The sequence below is a fragment of the Eleginops maclovinus genome, chromosome 20 (assembly GCF_036324505.1).
Source record: "Eleginops maclovinus isolate JMC-PN-2008 ecotype Puerto Natales chromosome 20, JC_Emac_rtc_rv5, whole genome shotgun sequence".
Classification (NCBI taxonomy): domain Eukaryota; kingdom Metazoa; phylum Chordata; class Actinopteri; order Perciformes; family Eleginopidae; genus Eleginops; species Eleginops maclovinus.
In genome coordinates this window covers 10,507,170-10,526,558 of record NC_086368.1, presented here as the reverse complement: position 1 = coordinate 10,526,558, position 19,389 = coordinate 10,507,170, and the positions used below count along the sequence as shown (strand labels likewise).

The window sequence follows — 19,389 nt, the reverse complement described above, 5'->3', positions numbered from 1 at the left end:
ACAGTTCAGTATAAAACTAATCATGAAATACGTCTGTGTCAGTCAGAGAAGACTTTAAGAGTTTGACTGATAGAAATGTACCGCTTTATTGTGTTATATAACACAATATTTCATATTTATTTATCTTCTGGAGGTAAATGCAGTAGTTTGACATTTTGGACAATACTTGCCAATTGATTAAAAGGTCAATACAACTCACATCTGCCCGAGCAGCACTGAAAGTGACACAGCATGCAGACGTCAATAGCATCCAGTATCGCAAAATCACACCGCCTAGTGTTAGAGCATTCTCTGAGCATCCCAGGGGTCGCTTCCTGATTTCTCCTTCACATCTTTTCTTGATCCTGTGATGATTTCCATTGAGTTTTTAAAAGGAGGAGACATAGGAACTGATTTTTTGGCGTTACATGCCAAAGTCTGGCATATGGAACAAACATCTTATTTTTACACTTACACTTTTGCAGGATTAAGAATATAAGGTATAATGCTCAATTGGTAAGATTTAAAATTGTGTTACTTTTTGACATTGTGAGTCTTGCCGATACCCTGTTTCCAGGTTTTATGCTAAGTTAATGTTACTGTTGATCTAGATTTATATTTACTGTACAGATGTGACTTCTCATCCAACTATGTGCAAGAAAGGTATCGGTCCATTGCAACAGCGTTATGGCCATGTTAGGCATTGACTTTAATCTCGGAGACTATTATTTTTACACGCAAATTAATGACTTATTAATGTTAGAGAATAACCTTTTTCTTTGTAAATATACAACTTTACTTTTATCCTGAATATTTATTCCCTTCCTACTTTGACGTTTTTTTGTAAATTTGCTGACATAGTTCTTCCACCAGGTCCTTTGTTTGTTTTCTTTAACCCTTCTTTTCAAGACATGGAGTTCCTCGAGGTCCTCACTGACGGTCTCAACCGGGTCCTCCTGGTCCGCGGAGGCGGCCGCGAGGTTATCACCATCTACTCCTGAAAAAGCAGCCCCCTCCCCCACTACCATCCTACCCCACCCCTGTTCCTGTGTCACCTTTACTCTCCCATCAGCGCAGCTTCATCATTATGTCGCTCTGATCGTTTATTTCTGTACGATAGTCCTCTCACACCCAAACACCAGCTCAGCTTCAGCCCCTCCGCTCCACCCCAGCAGACCAATGAGCTACTCCACCTTCATTCTAGTCCAGTAAACTACTCCAACTATTATATGCTCTAGACCTATCGAGAGACTATCTAGAATCTATGTTTCTCTGCTAGTCTGTAATCTACTGTAGGAATCCTCATTGAGTCACTGGGTACGGAGGAGGTTGGTTGTTAGTTGAGGTGTGAGCGCACATGCATGTCTCTGTGTCCGTCTTTGTTTAAAATCTCTGCAGATTCTTTTTTTTTTTTTTTTCAAATACAAGTGTGGCATAGCAGCGGCTCCTGCTCGTGGAGAAGAGAGCCGGCTGAATGAGCTCAGTGTAGGATTGTGTGTTTATTTCCTTCGTGGTGATCGGACACCTCCCACAGCGCGGCGGCCCGTTGGCTGCGATGTGATTCCTCTTTCAGGGCAGAAAGACACTGCTGCACACGGTCGGGACCACCAGCTGAAAGCAGAAGCAAAGCATGAACTGTGATATTCACATTGGTATTTGAAGAAGACTGAAACGTGGATCAAACCTGCAGTATTAACCTGAACACTCCGTTAGCATGGCGTCCTTATAACTGTGTGTTTCTACTCCACGTGTTCTGTTACCGCCATCACTCTTTCTACCCATTTTCTTAGTGGCTGTTCATCCCCGTGGCCACTGTTAGTGCCAAAAAAAATACAACAAGGATAGCTTAGTTTGTAGAGATTGACACATAATTAAAACTGTGAAAAAGTGTGTTTCCTACCAGAAGGCTGGTGTGACAGCGGAGTGTGGAGACCGTACAAACACCCCGAGGAGATTATCATTGCCAGCACCCTCGACCCTCGTATGGATCACTGTAAATAATGTACAAGCTCTGACGCGTTGTTCAGTATGAGTGTAGTATTTTTGTGACATACTAAAAAGCTTCTAGTGGAGAGAAAATGCTCCTTCGCTCAGAGGGACAGCTCGAAAAAACCGCTGAATTTTAAAATTTATTTATGTATTTATTTATTTATTTATTGGATGGCATAGGCTCCTGTCACTATGGTAACTGTCATTGTAACCTCGAAAAGCACTGCACCTGCACTGTCCGCCACTGTGCAACAAGTGAACGTTCAATGAATTCATCAGATTCATTGAACTGAAAAAAAAAACACTAAATGTTATTTTTTCATCTAGAGAACAAATATGTATTTATGTTTATAGACAAAGTTACACATATTGATCAAATAGTTGTGTCATTTTGATTGTCACTCAAAGATATATCGTTGTTTTTGCCTCATTTAGATACATTAAATGTGCCATATCAAAGTATTTTTCAAAGAGAAATATTGAACAAAAAGGATAGTGATTGAATCAGAGACAGGAAACTGAGGTGTCTACATGAAACTAGAATGGGAATGACACTACAGATAGAAAGTCGCCCTGTAGATGATAAAATAAGAGATGTTCAGACGCTCAGATTTAAAGTATATCCGCTCTCACTAAAGCGAGATTTTGAACATCTATTGGTTGATTGTTTATAGGGTCAAGTCTAAATGAATAGAGAGGACAATGGCTTCTGTAGCTAGGAAACTTACGTTGTCCACCAGACTGAACTCTATGCAGTAGACTCTCCGCTGAGATTTTATATCCTCCAGATTGGAAAAAGATTTGAGCCACACATGTCCCCGACTGAATGACTTGTGAGCAAATCATATTTAGATTCAAAAAGTGCATCTTGGAAGGAATGTGCAATCGTTGAAAATCCGGACTCATGTGATCATGTTATTTATTTTTTTACACATATATTTTGTATATGTAGATTTCGTAAGTCTTTAAAAAAACAAAATATCCAGATTCATCTCACTCTGACCAAGAACAGCTGTCACTTTACTTTATTTCTGTTTCTTTTCTTAAAGAAACTGTTTTTGGTCATTTGCACTTGTAGTAGAAATATAAATAAATACCGTATGAATATATATACAGTATATACAATATAAGGAAGCAAAACAAATAGGTTTCTAGAACTATTTACAAACAGTATTAAATGTTTTTAGTGTTGCTTGAATGTCGGACCATATGTTGTGAATGCTGCTAGTATCTATAGATTTATTCGTACTGTAAATAGAGACGACTAAAGATCAAGTGAAAAAGGGTATAGACATACATATCAGTGGCGGTGGTTGTTGGACAAAGCCAGGCTGTACCTGGAGACGTTTGGCCTGAGAACTTTGGACAGGGTTCTGTTTTATGAGACACTGAATACCTTGATGCAATATTACAACTGAGGGCAAATCCTCCACCCTTTTACTCTCTTTTTAAAAACCACTATCTTTAATCCCTCAAGTAACAGATAATTAATTTACTTTAATCACTAAAATATATTTAAATATTTATCTGCTTTTCAAATTTATAACACACCTACCTTTCACACCTGTGATACTTAAGAAAGCAGCCACTCCTAGTTTTCAAAGATTTTAGGGTGCCAAGTCATGAAGCTGTTCTTTTCTTGCCACACTTTACTCTGACAAAGGGAGTCGTTCACGCCAGTTTTTGAAGAACACGGCTATTATGGGATTGTCTCCACAACATTGCCTGCATCAACTGAGCCTTTTAAATTTATTCAAAAGAAAAGATATCTGATGTGTATTGGAGAAGTTTATTGGAAATGAATTTATTTATTGAATTATAAATGTTTTATAATTGCTGTTTGCATGGTACTACGTGGCAATATTTGTTTTAGTGGTTTCTATAGTGATGACTTATGTTCAAGGTGCAGAGCGGGGTAAAAGGTCGCCAAACGTTCTCATTGAGTTACAGATTTTTGGGGGAACTCTCGAGTGTTTGCCACTCATCCGGAGACATCGCTAGACCTTGAAAACAAGTCTTTTGCAAAAAAATAAGAAAAAGTATGAGTTCACTATATTGTTACTTGTTATATTTCAATCTCGCTCCAATAGTCTTATGTAACGTAATAGGAGATTTTTGAGTTTGCGAATGGATGGGCCTTAGAGACGGTCATCTCACCTGTGTAAATATATATCAGTCAGAGACACTGTAACCGACTAGTGTTGTCTTTTGTTGTACACTGTTCTATCACTGTGGCAAAGTCTTAGAGTTTTGTATGATTATGTGCAATATTGTTCTCACATTGGTTTTCATTGTGTTATGTTATTTATTTTCTACAACTGGAGGTGTAACTTATTTCATCAGAATGTTTGTCACCAGGTCTCACAGACAATAAAGATCGACAGTGTTTTTCTGGTGTGGCTGAGACAGCAAAAGCACTTTACACTGAGTGGGGGTGGGGTCTGCGCAGTAAAGCAGACCATTGTCCCACAGTGATCTCTGGTGGCACACGAGTGTATTACAGCCAGCCGTGGAGGTCTGACAGCCCAGACTATAAAATATGATTAACGCCCATCCTCCTGCAGCAGTTTTGAACTGCAACTGCCCAGAAACTACCTGCTGATTTTGTTTACATCTTCTCGTGTCAGCATTTTCTTGAGCATTTTTAGCATGCATCACATTCTTTCCTTTCTCTTGCCAAACTTCTTTTTTAAAAAAAAAGAATAATAGTAACTGTTACATTTATAGTGCTTGTCACTCAATCTGTGAAGTGAGCCTTCCCAGAATCCCTCCCAACCACCTCCCTTCTCCTTACCCCATCTGCCCCAAAATATCCCCCCGGCCTCCCCCATCCCAGCCACTAGATCTACCCCAGCTGTGTATTTTAAATGTGATTGCAGTATAATTCTGAAAAATGATCAAAGAATATAAAACTCGCGCTTCCAATTCTGGCAGTGGCTCTGCTTGCACAACACCTGATGGTCTACTTTCAAAAACCAGCACGTCCCCTCTCCCCACAGCTGATCCATGACTTGGATCAGATCCTTCGCCTGCACAACTGTAGCATGAGACAAACTTGCCGGTGATCATTACCCAGTCTCCATCCTTAAATGGATATTAAGGGCTCTGAAACACATCTGTTACCGGGTTGAGGAGGCTGTCCTGTTTAAGATACCAACAGAGAAAACACAACAAGTCCCAGGTTTTGAAAAGAGGGCACACGCAGTCTGTAGCTGAGATAAGATCGAAAACCCTTCAATGTATTTTCAGACAGACGTGCCTGATTGCATTTCACACAGTTGTCCTCTCTGGGAGTTAAAGAGAAAACTCGAGTGGCCATCGGCGCGCTGCAGGCAGAGCCATGTCCCAGTTATGTTGTGTATCTCAGTGCATGCATGCGATTATCCTGAACAAGGTGTATTGAACATATATTGGGTGTTTGTAGTATAAAAGTATTTTGTTTTTATCATTAGGAACTTTTACTTTCTAGTAGTATGATTTTCTTTCCTTAGGACAGGCCAATCATTGTATCCAAGATGAATATTATCAATATTATTATTATAGTACAAGATTCTATTTTTTATGGTGGATTTGTTGACAAGGTCTTCTCATTGTGTCAAATATTATCTGCAGATAAACTGAGTACCAAAGTATATTTCAGTTAACTACATAAATGATGGTGTGCAAATGTGTGCTCCAGTGAATTATCAAAGTAAATACTGTTTATTATTAAAGGTTTATTAGATAAAGCATATTGTTTCAAAAGGGTAAAACTAAGAAAGTGCCAAAGTAGTAGAGGAGATGCCTGCAAATCAGCAACTTGATGAAAAATGCAGCCTGTCCAAAACTATACATTTACCTACTTTAATTAAATACATTTAACAATTATTAAAACAGAACAAGCTAATGAAGTTAGCCGGCTTCTGATATATCTGACAGACATGATTGGTATCGAGTTTATTTACATTTTCCTTTAACACTTTATGGCCTTTTACAAATATAGTATATATATATATAAAATATAGTATTTAATAACCAGTACCTCCCTGCAGATGAATTTTGTCACTGTCCGGGTTTGTTTTCAATTCACTGGAGTTGTGGGAAACATTTTGTATGGATGCTTGACTAATGTAACGATGTAGATATAGATGATATATACAGCATACACACAAAGACACACCTGTATGAGATATCAGTAATATGAATTTAGTTTATTTTTTAATTCAAAAGCGTTCATTACTCTTCCTTGATACTGTACCTGGTCTTATGGTAAAGCGTAGTGTGTTCCTTTCAGTTCTGTGGGGGTGTGTGTGTGTGTGTACATGTAACTGCTGGGGGCGGGGGTGGGAGGGGGCTACGTGTAAATAAATCAAATACAGTTAGTGTGGAGGTGTTTTTTTTTGTGTCAGTGTAAGTTAAATATTCTAAAATTTAAAGACGACATGTATTATTCTCTATTGTGTTTCATGGTACATAAAAAAAGAGGAAAAAGTAGTTTTATCTTACATTTCAAATGCTTATATCTATGGCTTCTGGCGATACCCGTTCCATTTTATAGATTTGTCAGCACAAAATGCAATAAACCAATACCATTTTATTACAGCAATTGTGTCTCGAGTTTTTAATCATTCTTTTACAATGAAACTGTTACAAATTAAAAAACAAACACTATATGTGCAAAACTATAAAACACATCATGGTTGGAAAAGAACAAAAGGAGTCCATCAAAATAAACTGATACACATGCCTCAGTTTACCTCACATTTACTATAACTGAATAATTATCTGACTAATAAAACAGATCATTAGCTAATCCCGTCAAGTCTTCAAACTTTAGTAACTAAACATAACACTCGGAATAAAAAGATTAAAAGCTTTTACAAAACATCCAACCGTACGATCTAGCTTTACACAGCAGTTATTCACTGCATAGAGTTAGTGGGGGGGTCTGATGCGTCACAGGGTATGTTATTCACTCAGTAATGTCGGGGGTACATCGACATGGGAGGGGCTTGGCTCATGCCTGGGGCTGACCTCTGGGGCGGCTGCTGAGGGGCAGAGCTGCCCACCAGGTGGTTGAGAGACGGCCCGCTCTGAATGAGGGTGTCCAGCGCCTTCTGGACGCTTGGGCTGTCAAAATTAATACCTGAAGCAGAGGTGGGGGGTCTCTGACCACCTAGAGGGACCTGCATTCGGCCCTGTAGGGCGCCGTAACCCTGGGCTGGAGCTGGACCGGGCATGGGTGGACGTGTTGGGTTCATGGACTGGGGAGGGCCGAGAGAGCCGTAGGGCTTGGGCTGGGGGGCGGATGGGGGCTGGCTGGCAGTCAGCCCACTGTTGAACAGGCTGAGGATCTTGGCCTGCAGCTCCTGCTGGTGGCTGCTGTTTGGCGCGGCGCTGGAAGCAGCCGATAGGCTGAGGTGGCCCGACTGTGGAGGGTTGTGGGTGGAGTGTGATGGGGGAGGCAGTCCTGCAGCTGAGGGGGGGACGTCATGATGTACTGCTGCGGGAGCTGTAGCTTGAAGGGGAGAAGTGCAGTTAGAGTTTGCTGCTCTGCCGGAACATTCCACAGAGAGCTTCAGGTTCCAGACCAAGATGGTGGAGCCATAATAAAGGTGAACACTTCTCTCAGCACAATGCCCCCCACTCACTCCTTTACAGTCAAAATGCATTCGGTTGCCCACTGAAGTCTGCACAACAGCACCCGGCTAACCAGGACAATGTGCAGAGTACTCAGTATAAACAGGTATGATGGTCTATCACCCTGCATCAAATGTCTGCATGCAATCGAGGAGGCTGGTCCTGATTGGCCGACTACCTTTATGCAAATGTCAGTGGGCGAACACATGTGTGGAATTGGGTAAGAGAATCCTAGAGTCCAGGTGTGTGTGGAGCCTGTGAGAGTCAGATCTAGTCTGAGAACATTTTGATACAAAAAAAGTTGTTCAATATTTCATAACAAGGTTGTAGCAGTTTTTTTGTAAAATTCAAGCAATTTCCAGCTACTTAAATTAAATTCCTAGACTTTCAAAGTATTTACCAGCACAACCTTTTAATAGTTGACCAAATACTTTATACCGACAGCAGTACATGTAAATGTATTTATTTAACCAGTTTTGAACATGATTTTTTTGCCTCATTCAGCATCAACTATGAGACCAACTAACATGAGTTCAATTTCAAATACTAAACATGTTTAGGTTTACATGAATGATCATTTAGATGAAACACTTTACACTGAAAGCCAGCATGGCCAGGATGAATGATTACAGCAGCCAGGTTTCCTGGCAGGTGAGAATTATTTTCCCTTACCTGCAAGAGGGTCTGCAGTGCTTCGTAGCAGCCGTCCTCTTTTGTCCTTCAGGTAGGCAATGAGACTGTCCAATTCCTCTGGGGTGACAAATCTACCACACAGAGAAATACAGTTACTCAAAGTGTGGGGATTTTTGAGAAATGCATTTAAAACAAAAACCTGGAACGATGGAAATTGAAACTAAAGGCATCACAGAGTTACATTAGTGTTACCTTCTCCACGTCTCTGGTCTGAAAATATTAAACCTACCTGTTCTCAGACAGCAGTGTGATGGAGGTGAGCACAGAGATGGGATGGCCCTCTCTGTCAGGCTCCCTGAGTAACACGTCATCCGCCATCTTGGCAGCCTTTCTGGCGATCTCCTCTCGTTCTTTTTCACGGTTTTCCACTTTGTAGGTGTCATAATTGTGGGAAACCAGCATCATGGCGTCCTGCATTGGCATGTTTCGATGCTCTATGGAAATATCAACCAGCAGAATCAGATTTGTTACCAAGCAGGTTTAAACATACAGGGAATGTTGTGTATCACGCATACAAAAACATTTAGAGAAATGAAGTTGTAAAATAAGAGCATAACAACTTTCATTTTTTTAATTAATGTGCAAAAAAGGAAATACCGTAACATGACCAGTGACTAAACAAATCTTTACAGTGCATCTGAAAGAGGGAGAGGTGTTCAGTCCCAAAGAGGTGGATACTGTGGCGTTACCTTGCGGAGTGCCAAACAGGATGTTGACGGTGCAGGAGCGGTGCACCTGGTGCTGCTGGGTAATGATGATGGCAAAGGGAGTGCGGGCTCGGCCGACATCCTCCAGGGCCTGCGTTAACGACACTTCCGTGTTGAGGAAGATCAGATCCACCACCATGCCCACATCACGGACTTTCCTCCCGACCGTCTCCGCATACTCCCTACAGTAGATTTTCAAGCAATAACACACAAAGAAACACACACACACACACACACACACACGATATGAAATAAAAGCATGCCATGTACTGGTCGAACAAATAGAGATATTTATAGTATACTACGAATAACACTGCACTTTACTGCTAGTTTTGCACTTCTGGTTCGATGCTTACTTCATTTCATTATCCTAGTACTTCTACTCTGTGCAATAAAGTTGAGTTCAATCAAATCTAGCGTGATGTTTCTGATCCAAGATTTCCTGTAGAGAGCAGAGAGCGGACATACTTTTGCGCTTTGTTGACGACAATCACGGAGCAGTCGACCGGGCGGTCTGTGTCATAGCGTCGCTGGAGTTCTTCGTAGTACTGGCGATACAACTCATTACGCCGGCGCTCCTCTGGTCGAGCACGGTCATCTACCGCTGCGGCTGTATAGTCAGAACATTTTTCAAAAAAGGGTTGAAAACAATTTTAAGGACCTGAAAAACCATGCTAATAAAGCCTAGTTTAACTACTGCAGTTGTTCAAAAAAAATGTAACCACCAAATGGAAAAGCTGAATAGTATTTCAAATCTGATTGGTGGAGGCCTTCTGCTTGGTAATCAAGCTGCATCTCGCATCTGGACAACGGCGCTAGTTAGAAAAATGGATCCAAAACGATACCCATAACCACAGTTAGTAGGATGTTAGTGAAAGAATCCATCACGTTTTTACAAACAATCAGGTAAATCTGAGGCAGCCTAGAAAGAAAAATATGTACTTTTGTCAATCCAGATAACTAATGTAATTATGCATCCTCATTAAGTATGAGTAAATAAAAAAAACATTTGGCAAGTTCACCCTCTTACCCTCTGACTCGCGGCGCCCGTTCCAGGGGTCTCTGTACGGGTCCCTGAAGGGTTCTTCCTTCCTCCGGTAAAACTCTTCTGCACTACTGCCACTGCGGTAGAAGCGGTCATATTCCTCTCTGCTGCACGGAGACATTTCAAGGTCAGACAAAGATGCAAAAGCTGGATTTCAAACTAATGGGCTCAGCAGTCACCTGTAAGCAGGATCTCGAGGGTCCTTGTCTCTGCTCTCTGAGGTACGGTACCGGTAATCATGGTCTCGAGAGTGGCCCCGCCCTGGGTCCCTCACTGGGTCCCTCACTTCACGGCTCTCCCGAGGCTCACGTCCTTCGCGGCTCTCCCGAGGCTCTCGTCCCTCACGACTTTCCCGAGGCTCACGCGCATAAACAGGTGAGCGTGAGCGAGGCCGGGGCTCTTTGCTGTCCCCATAGCTGCTGTACGGGGCCCTGACAGAAAAGATTGCAGTTAGTGCAGGGCCCGCTTGAGTTTAGGCTGCCTATGAAATTCTGCAAAGTGTGACTTCTGTCCCGACCTATAGTTGGTATCGTTTAATTTGTACAAAACAGAAGCACAAAGAGGAAGCTGCTACGTGGTCCCAAAGGGAACTACAACAAATTCAATCCAGGAGGCAGTTCCGATAAATGTCTGTTCGACAAGGATTTTTGAAAATGTCCATCGAGACGTGCACGCAACCAAACCGAGACGACGACCGCTTGAGTTTCATTGACCATAAGTCCAGCTTTTGAAAGTGCAAACGAACCTCGGCGGTTTATTTTGCACTTAAGCACAATTTGCTTGAGATGATTTGCTCTCCAGTGAAACACTTTCTCATGCTGCCAGTACTGGGTAACAAATGCTAAGGAAAAATGTGCTAGACATTTCTTTGAAAAGTCATTAATCTCAGCTTTGAAATGTTTCCATACATTTCTAGAAGGAGTTTATTCTTGATTGCATGGAACAGTCCAACTGTCCAAAAGCTTTTTCGAAGCAAACCGTAGAAAAAGAAAGCTGAGACTTTGATACAGTTTCTCCAAGTGGTCATGGTTAGTGCCATAAACTGTATATATTGATGGACAGAGGTTCGTCCGTTAAAAGTGAAGCAAGCGCTAGTCCAGAGCCCCCTGGTGGCTGGCTGCAGTACAATGCGTAGCTCCGCCCATTCCCATGTATTTTCAATGGGCAAGTAACCAACTTTCTATGTCACTTTTCTCACCTAAAACAAATTTTGCATCCACAACTTTTTATTCGAAAAAATAGCTTTCAAGGTGCTTCACATCACACCATTTTTCTTTTTCCCGAGAAACTCGAGAACTCATTAAAATGACGGTAGCGATAGCTTAGCCGCTAACGTTAGAAAGTTAACTTAATTTGACAGTAATCTATAGATTTTCGGACATCCTTGAAAGGATTATGGTCATATACCAACGAAAAACAGATAGATTTGTATGTTGAAGACGCTCGAAACATCGAGATTTCTAATGAGAAAAAAGTTAACGTTAACGTTTAAATATTCTAGGCTGAATATTTAATGACAGCTGTCACAGCTGGCTTTGCGATGAGGGTGTTTGACGTGCTCTGTGAAATACATGAGGTGAAATTAACAAATAACATTATTCTTAGTGACATTAGGTAGAAGGATGGTTATTATTGTTATTATTTATGTATCTTATTTGACATTGTGCCAGGAATAGCGATCTAGTTGGCAATCTGTTACGTTACGTTACACTTACCGGAGAAAATCCAAATACCCAGACCGAACTGGGCACTGTAGTTTCAGCCAGTTTAGCCCCAGAGAGTCGGACTCGGCCTGTGTGTGTGGTGGGGAACGGACGGAGAAGGGGGCGTGTTTCACTCGATAAGGGGCGTGTTTCACTCGATGAGTGGGCGGGTCTGATCGCGACCTCCTCTTCACTGCGCATGCTTCAGATTCTACTGCGCAAGCGTACTTCGAACTGGCTCCAAATTTTCGTCGCCTCGGTTGCTTCAATTCTATAGAACACAGCTGAATGGAGCCACTCTGTCCATCTTATATACAGTCTATGGTTAGTGCAGTTTGAACCTTTCATATTAAGAGAAGGTTAAGGAAGCCTGGTCTTCTGCTGTATTTATAGTTGGACCAGCATTAACTATAGTCTTCCACAATTAACTGCTCTAGACTTGAGCAAAATCCTGATCATTTTTCTTCAGTTTTTCCTTCTTCCAACATTCGGTTTTGGTCACAATATGAAAGTTATTTTCAGTTTCATGATGCTCAGCACAACATTTGTGAAATTGAAGAGAAAACGGCTTTCAAAGTTTTTTTAAACCACGTTTACCTTGAGAATATATGGCATGTCAAAGGGGAATCATGTTGCCAATGCAACTGCATTGTATTAACCAATCATTAAACACCACTTGCCCTGGACTGTGATCTTCAGGGTGTAAACGCACATCCCTACAATCACATCTCCCTTAAATAAAGTTTGAATGATGTTTTTTGGATGACTAATCTGGATGTATCAAAGGAAAACCTTGCCCTGTGTCATAGACGCAGGGCAAGGTGAAACTAGCATTGTGGTTTTTTTCGTTTAAAAGTTGCATATTCGAGGTCTAAGATGAAATGCACAACTAAAAGAACACAAATGCTGAAAAGCCAGGAATCTTTGAGACAAAGACACTTTTTTTCAGTACATTCAGATGGCCATTTGCTTTATTTCAACACATCTGGAAGTTGTAAGTGAAACCATTTACTGTCCAAAGACCCATCCCAAAGCTAATGGTACGACAGCCTCCATTAACAGGCAGTTCAACACTGGAGGTAAAGACAGTGGAGGAAAAAGTTTTAACGCCGTTTTTTGTTTTTTAAGGTGATGGTAGATCTTCACACCCATTTCGCGTTACTTTACCTTCGTGGAGGGCTCTGCTGGGATTGAGGTTTAGGTTGCCGTCGCTCCACTGCCATATTTACATCTGAAAATAAATCAATCCAAACGTTGAACATAACAGTGACATGTTAATCAGCTTGTGTTTTCACGCAGGACGAAGAGGCCGCTTCAACACTTCCACGATCCACATAAAAATGAGCTCCAACATCCAAGTTGGAAAGTCCAAACTGAACGCGTCAAAATGCAGCAAATCAAGTTGCCATTTGAATTTTAAGATGAACAAGAAATGAAGCTTCAACTACTTCAAAAAAGTGTTAAACACTAGCAAATCTTAAACGCGGAAATGACAAGGCTGTACAGAATAGTTTGAGGCCTCATTTATTACTTTGAATTTCAAATTCTAAAACAATCAAATCTGACGCCGCTTTTTTCCTTTTTGCATTTGTACTTTTTCTGTTTCAAAGCAGCAATTGTTGCACAGGTTATATGCTTTATTATGAATAATCTAATATTTGATTCCAGACTGATTGTTTCTGACTCGTTTAATCCAAACATTTCCAACTACTACAAAGCATTGTATAGACCAAAAGTCAATTAAGACCCATGACTGTCAATATTGAAATTGGACAAGTCCTGTTAACACATTTGTGTGAAATTTTCACAATTGGCATATGAATTCTTGAGTTTTGACCAAAAATGCGTTTTGAGGAATCACAGTGACCTAAGTCCACCAAAAATCCAACCAGTTAATCTTTCAGTCCAAGTGGATGTTTGGGCCGGATTTGAATACATTTCTTCTGAGATATTGTGTTAACAGGAATGGGTTGGACAACTCGAAAACATTGACTTAAATACTGGTACTTTGGTAAAGCCTTAGTAAATTAGATTTTCTACTTGAAATGTTACCTTCCGAAAACACATGATCGAGACATTTCAAATGTTGAAGAAAATTCACAAAAGATTTTTCAGAAATCAAGGCTTTGCCAGGATGTAATAATGCACTTGTTTATTTGCGTTGTTATTCAATAATATAACACGTCTACAAATTAAAAAAAGTTTAAAAAATTGGCTAGGATAAATATTCATTTTGTTGAGTTGTAGGTCAAATTATACCACCTACATACAGAACACGTTATAAGGCGCTAGTTTTATCGTTGTCGAAAATGGGCATGCAGCTTTTCAAAATAAAATTGGCATGAATTAATTATTTGTAGGTGTATCGTTAAAACTGAAAATGTGCTACTTCTTTGTTGCCAAGTGAAATACACTGAACATGTAATGCCCAATCAAGATTTTCACAGACAGAACAAAACAAAAATAACGTTCCAATAAATTGGTTTGATTGCCTTACATCTATTCTCTTTGGCAGAAAGAAGAAAAATAAATAAAATAAAAATCACACCCACTGCAGTAAAGGCTTACCTATTTTATAACCTTTATACAGTCGACCCTTTTGGGCCGCCTTTGCAGCTTCGGCTTCCTCAACCCGTTCAAATTGTACAAATCCAAACCCGCGAAACATGGACACGCCTGGAAGAGGAACATTTTAAGTGGTACAGACTTAAGATCATTTGGAAAAACATACTGTAACTACCCATTAATCATCTTAAAATAGTAGCAACACGGACATCATTATTTACAGGCTTGCCTATCATGAAAACACCACTCATGATGCTTAGTGTTGCTAGATATGATTAATATGATTATCGTTAATTAAACCTATAGCTTGTATTGTGTTTTACTGACCGATTACTTTCCCATATGTGCTGAACAGTTCTTCCAAATCCTTCTTTTCCATGTCAGAAGTCGGCAAATTCCCAACAAAAATCCTTCTCTCCAAATCTCTAGGGTCATTACTGCTGCAGGAGCGCGAAAACCGTCCTGGGGATGCGCTGCGGCTTCTTCGGCGAGACATGGCTCAATCCAAAAGGGTTTGCTGGTTTCTTCGTGCGTGTCAAATGCTGGAAAACGTTTGATTGGTTCGATAATAAGCTTCTTTAAATTGTCCTCCAGAATCCTGAAACATGTCAGTGAGTTAAGAGAAGAGATAAAATTCCTTGGAGGGATGAAAAGTTTTAGCAGAGCAAAAAGTTGCAGATCAAAAATCATAAAGTTCAGACAACGAAAATGCTGTGGCAAATACATTTTCAAATGTAGCAATTTTCAAAATTGAAACAAGCTGGTTGAATCGCAAATCCTTCAGGAACCTTAAATTACACTTTTAAAATGTGTCCCGCGTGTTTCTGGTTTCTGAGTCGGAAGCAGGCTATTATAAAGATGTAACGCTGCACTGGACCGTAATGCATAACAGAGTTTGAATTCAATAATGGAAAAGGACCGCAGTGGAATTTCAGAGTGCGATTTATGCAGTTTATAATAAGCGCAAATGTAAATCCGCGACGCAAATTCGGAAATGCAATGGACATCCTTCCAAATGATACCTATGCCGGGATGTGAAAATTGTGGTCTGGCTTTATACAGCTAAAGATGCAAGGCAATGTGTTGAGAAAAAAGCCAACCGAGCCAGAAAACTATTTTCATGAGATAACATTTTTGTCCCAGGGTAAGTAGTATATTGTGGCACTCCAGTGGAGACTTTTCCATCATAAATATGCAACATCTTTTGTTGAAGTAAAGAAAAGATTCAAACAAATGGTAACATGCCTCTGTATGCTAAACCAGTTAGCATATGACTATGTAATGCTAAAATAAGCCATGTGAAGATATGATCCCCGTCGTAAGCGAAATTGTTTGAACACAATGGTGAAAACACATTTCCCCGAAGGTAACACCAACCCATGTGTCATTGAATTAAAAGAGAAGGTGCAGGAAATGGCATAGATACCCATGGAGAGTCAGAGCGATGTTCTGTTTTGAAATGTATTACGATTTAAGTTTAGGGTCACATTGCCTATCCCAACTTTGTCTGTCTTTTAAATTGTTTAGCAGTGCAGCCGAGGGTTTCAATTTATTTTTGGCAAGGCAAATGTGGCCCATTATGTCTGGATGGTTTCACTAAATAGCAGTACAGACTCCCAACAAATAGCAAAGCACCATTTGGATAAATCATTCTCTTTGCACTGAAATGTTGAAAACATCTCGAGGAAAATTGCATTGATGAAATAAATGACGGGCTTATGATCACCAGGAAATTGTATAAAAAAATGTGTAGGTTGAGAAACCCATGATTTTAAAAGTCTTCAGGATAAGTCGATTTCTCTACTTTGCCATGGTGGCACAATAGGACAGGATTTCAGAAAAAAATAACTCTAGAGGTTTTCATCCTAAGAAAGTGAAAACATTTAGTATAACATGGTTGGAGGTATTTCAAATAATGCTTTATAGGAAGCAGCCCTTAACATACCTTAACTTGAACAATGCCCTGGATTCTGTGTCCACACAATTTACACCAACAGTCTGAGGGGAAGAAAAATATTCAACACTTATTAAAACATGAATTACAAATGTATCCATACAATGGCTTAAATGTATTACCTTAATTGTATATCAATCTATTCATCTATCCAACTTGTAGGCTAATATTCTGAAAATAAGACACTTCGTGGGTTAAACCTTATGTATTTTCATACTTTGAAAGAACCCAGGTAGGCAACTCATCTGCAAGTATATCAACACAGAACTGATATACATTTTAATAATCTAATGCCGTTATCAGTAAGTTACATTTGTTGACCACTTGAAATTCATACGTGTAGCAAACAGTTGGTCTCAGAGGCGGGGATGAAAGTCTCTGCAGGAAATGAATGACTCTACTGCAGAGTAATGCAAACTGTTACTTTATTTCTTGAAATATAAATTAATTAAAGTCGTTATACCGTCAATGTTGACCTCTTAAGTAGTAGTTTGACCGTTTCCAACGGTAGGCATGCACACCTGTACAACACTGCTCGCGCAGTAAATGGCGTGCCACGCGCTACAGTAGCCTATCGGGTTGTGCTAACAAATAATATGTAGCGAGCTTTGAGGCGTGTTTTTAATATCAGATTCCCATGCATCTTTTCATTTCCATACATTTATTTTTGTTAATGGTTAACATACGCTATGGCGACATAGATACACGTAGCTAAGTTAGCGGTTAGCTAGCAATTTAGTGTTAGCTCTTGTTAGCATACAGGTTAACGGCTAGCCTCAATGCTACCGGCCAATTGCACGGGGGCACAATTTCCGTGTGTATGACGTTGTATTACAGAAAACATAGCGACTCTTCACTCACCCTCAAAATCAATTGTTTCTCGGTTTACTGCCACTCAGGGCCGGACAGTTACTGGTCGAGGCGATATCGCTAGCTTGTGTCACAAAACTGCTTTTTCTTCTGCTGCTGCTGCTGCTACTTTACGGCAGCCTGCTCGTCTTCTTCTGCCGCCACAATTACTGTTGACAAAACGTCGCCCCACGCTGGTTACTTTGGTAAAATCTGCATTTGTTGAACTGTTGATAAGAGCTTGTTGTATAATTCCGATTCACAGTACACATCTAAAAATGAATAGATAATTCAGTAATAACCTAAAACAATGATGATTATTAATACATACACATGTATTTCCCTTCTTTCAGGCCTATGTCCCTATTGCTTCCATTTCTTTGTGTGTTTTTGTTCTCCAAAAACCTGCATAACTTGTTCTTGCTATTGTTCTGCTAGAAATTTGCAACACCATTTTGTACTGTGACATCTTGGCCATGGACAACAATATCCTTAGACAAATCCAATAATAACATTATATACAGGGGTTCTTGACACATGTGTAATGCATTTTATCTGTATTTATACAAATGCCTGCAGAAACTATTACAAAAATGTGTGAATCATTATTTGGGGACACAAAAAAAACGTATTGTAACAAACTGTGTGACCAATGCATGTTTTGACATGCATCCGTTTATCCAAAACAAGTAGCCAATGGAATGGCTTGGCTTGCTTCTGTCAACTGTTTCATTGTAATGTTAAACTAGTATTTCAAAGTATTTTTTCTTTAATATTTTCTGTCAAATCCACTTGTCATGAACCAGATTCTGATGTTGTGTTTCTGTATTATCCTCTCAAACCAATGCACCATCAGATGTTGACTACTGACTGGTAGCATGAACAATTATGCTTCCAGGGCAGACATATCTTGCAACTATGGAGCCACCTTGTGCCTTGCAAGAATAGCTAGTAACTAGCTCTACTGAAACACCAAAGATAAAAGGAAGCATTTAGGTCTAAGTTGGCTTGCACACAATCTATTGATTTACTGGTTGCCTGTTTCACTTCAGCAGAGGCCTGCTTGAATGTTTTGTTCTTCTTCTTCTTCTTTGCTGGCACTTTCTCAGACCTGTTAACCCTTTGATACACAAGCTATGCAAACCCCTTCTAAGGGCCAACATAGGTGAAAAATGACCCGTTGTGTTGCCTCTCCAGGCATTTAGTGTTTCTTTAATATATTTTAAATCTTAATAATTACTCATTTACAAAATATAGTAATGGTTTAATATTTCAATTTATTGTATATTTTTTGTTGAGTTTAGTATTTTGCACACGACGCGTCATATCTCCGGTTTTGCACATCGATTCATATAGACTCTTGCATTCTTACCTAAGAAATTTGATATCTATTGTAGAAAGAAGGTACATCATTGACATGAACTGATCATCCTGAAATTGAGGAGATCAATCAATGCCGGAGTTGGATTCATTGTTCAAAGACCATGCATGTAGAGTTAAGAAGGAAGGCTGTTAGTTCGAAACATGCATTGAAATGTGATGGTAACAAGTAAAAAAGTGATCATATGTCATCAGTAATTTTAATTTTGTGATGTACAGTTTCTGGTTTTTTGTAGACTACAATCAATTGTTTGTAGTCCTAAGGTTGTCACTAATACACGGCAAATCTTTTTTATTATTGTATTTTTGCAGTTTTTTCCACATCTTTTGCTCTGTTATGTGCATTAAAAGGTAGCTTGCGTTGTCTCATTGCTTCTATGGATTAACTCGTGTTTAGTCAGAGTTTCGATGAATACTGCACGTTGACACTAATGAAAGTCAGTTGGATGTTTGAAGTGGTGTAGCGATGGAACACAGCACATGGGTCGGCTTCGCGCAGTGTAGGTGCGAAACATCTATCAGCGATACTCATAATTTGTTGTACAGACCACTGCTGCTTCTCTAAGCTGTCATCCCTGCATGGCGTATGCTATTGCACCGGAGGCAACGCTAAATAGCTTGGAAAAGGTCTGTAGAGAATCCAATTTAGAATGTCCTCAATAGAGATCGCATTCAAATATTGGTACACTATCTTAATATAATACAAAAGTTTCTGGAAAGTGCTAATCTTATAGAACAGGCTGAAGCAGCCTAGTTGAAGTCATGGTATGAAGTGGCAGAGGCGTTCAAGTACTGTTATCGACGACTGAATATCTATAAATCAAAAGGGGTCAAATCGCAAGCACATAATTTTTACAATCATATTAAAAGAGTGTTCTTTTTTAACTTTTATCCCACATAGCAATA

At 39.9% G+C, this 19,389-nt stretch overlaps 2 protein-coding genes across 10 annotated transcripts in view; one reads left to right on the top strand and one right to left on the bottom strand.

Annotated features, from left to right (window-relative positions):
* The window catches only part of slc12a5a (solute carrier family 12 member 5a), a 153,933-nt gene extending 147,384 nt beyond the window's left edge, over positions 1–6,549 (top strand). For both annotated transcript variants that reach the window (XM_063910513.1, XM_063910514.1), the window contains exon 26: positions 889–6,549. In XM_063910513.1, the coding sequence (XP_063766583.1) occupies positions 889–980 (92 nt within the window). In that variant the 3' untranslated portion in view covers positions 981–6,549. The remainder of the gene's footprint in view (positions 1–888) is intronic.
* Positions 6,550–6,553: 4 nt separating this feature from the next.
* Positions 6,554–17,449, bottom strand: ncoa5 (nuclear receptor coactivator 5). 8 transcript variants are annotated; one of them, XM_063910517.1, is made up of 13 exons: positions 17,435–17,449; positions 17,116–17,273; positions 16,246–16,298; positions 14,628–14,898; positions 14,304–14,411; positions 12,903–12,966; positions 10,212–10,463; positions 10,018–10,139; positions 9,456–9,597; positions 8,970–9,172; positions 8,510–8,714; positions 8,260–8,351; positions 6,554–7,465 (listed from the first exon to the last, which is right to left on the bottom strand). In XM_063910517.1, exons 4-13 carry the CDS (start codon positions 14,794–14,796, stop codon positions 6,924–6,926), a joined length of 1,899 nt encoding a protein of 632 aa, XP_063766587.1. In that variant the 5' UTR covers positions 14,797–14,898; positions 16,246–16,298; positions 17,116–17,273; positions 17,435–17,449; the 3' UTR covers positions 6,554–6,923. The 8 variants fall into 8 exon arrangements, with proteins under 8 accessions (XP_063766587.1, XP_063766593.1, XP_063766590.1 ...); XM_063910523.1 differs by having other exon boundaries at positions 8,970–9,169; positions 10,018–10,136; positions 17,116–17,444; XM_063910520.1 differs by having other exon boundaries at positions 10,018–10,136; positions 17,116–17,441.
* Between the last annotated feature and the right edge of the window lie 1,940 nt (positions 17,450–19,389).

What these genes read in the sequence shown, in the direction of transcription:
- ncoa5 (XM_063910517.1), bottom strand. Translation starts at nt 14,796, where the DNA reads ATGTCTCGCCGAAGAAGCCGCAGCGCATCCCCAGGACGGTTTTCGCGC. An exon ending in CACATATGGGAAAGTAATCG is followed by an intron (nt 14,412 to 14,627) that starts GTCAGTAAAACA and finishes TTCCTCTTCCAG; the next exon opens with GCGTGTCCATGTTTCGCGGG. An exon ending in CAGCAGAGCCCTCCACGAAG is followed by an intron (nt 10,464 to 12,902) that starts GTAAAGTAACGC and finishes CTTTTCTGTCAG; the next exon opens with GGCCCCGTACAGCAGCTATG.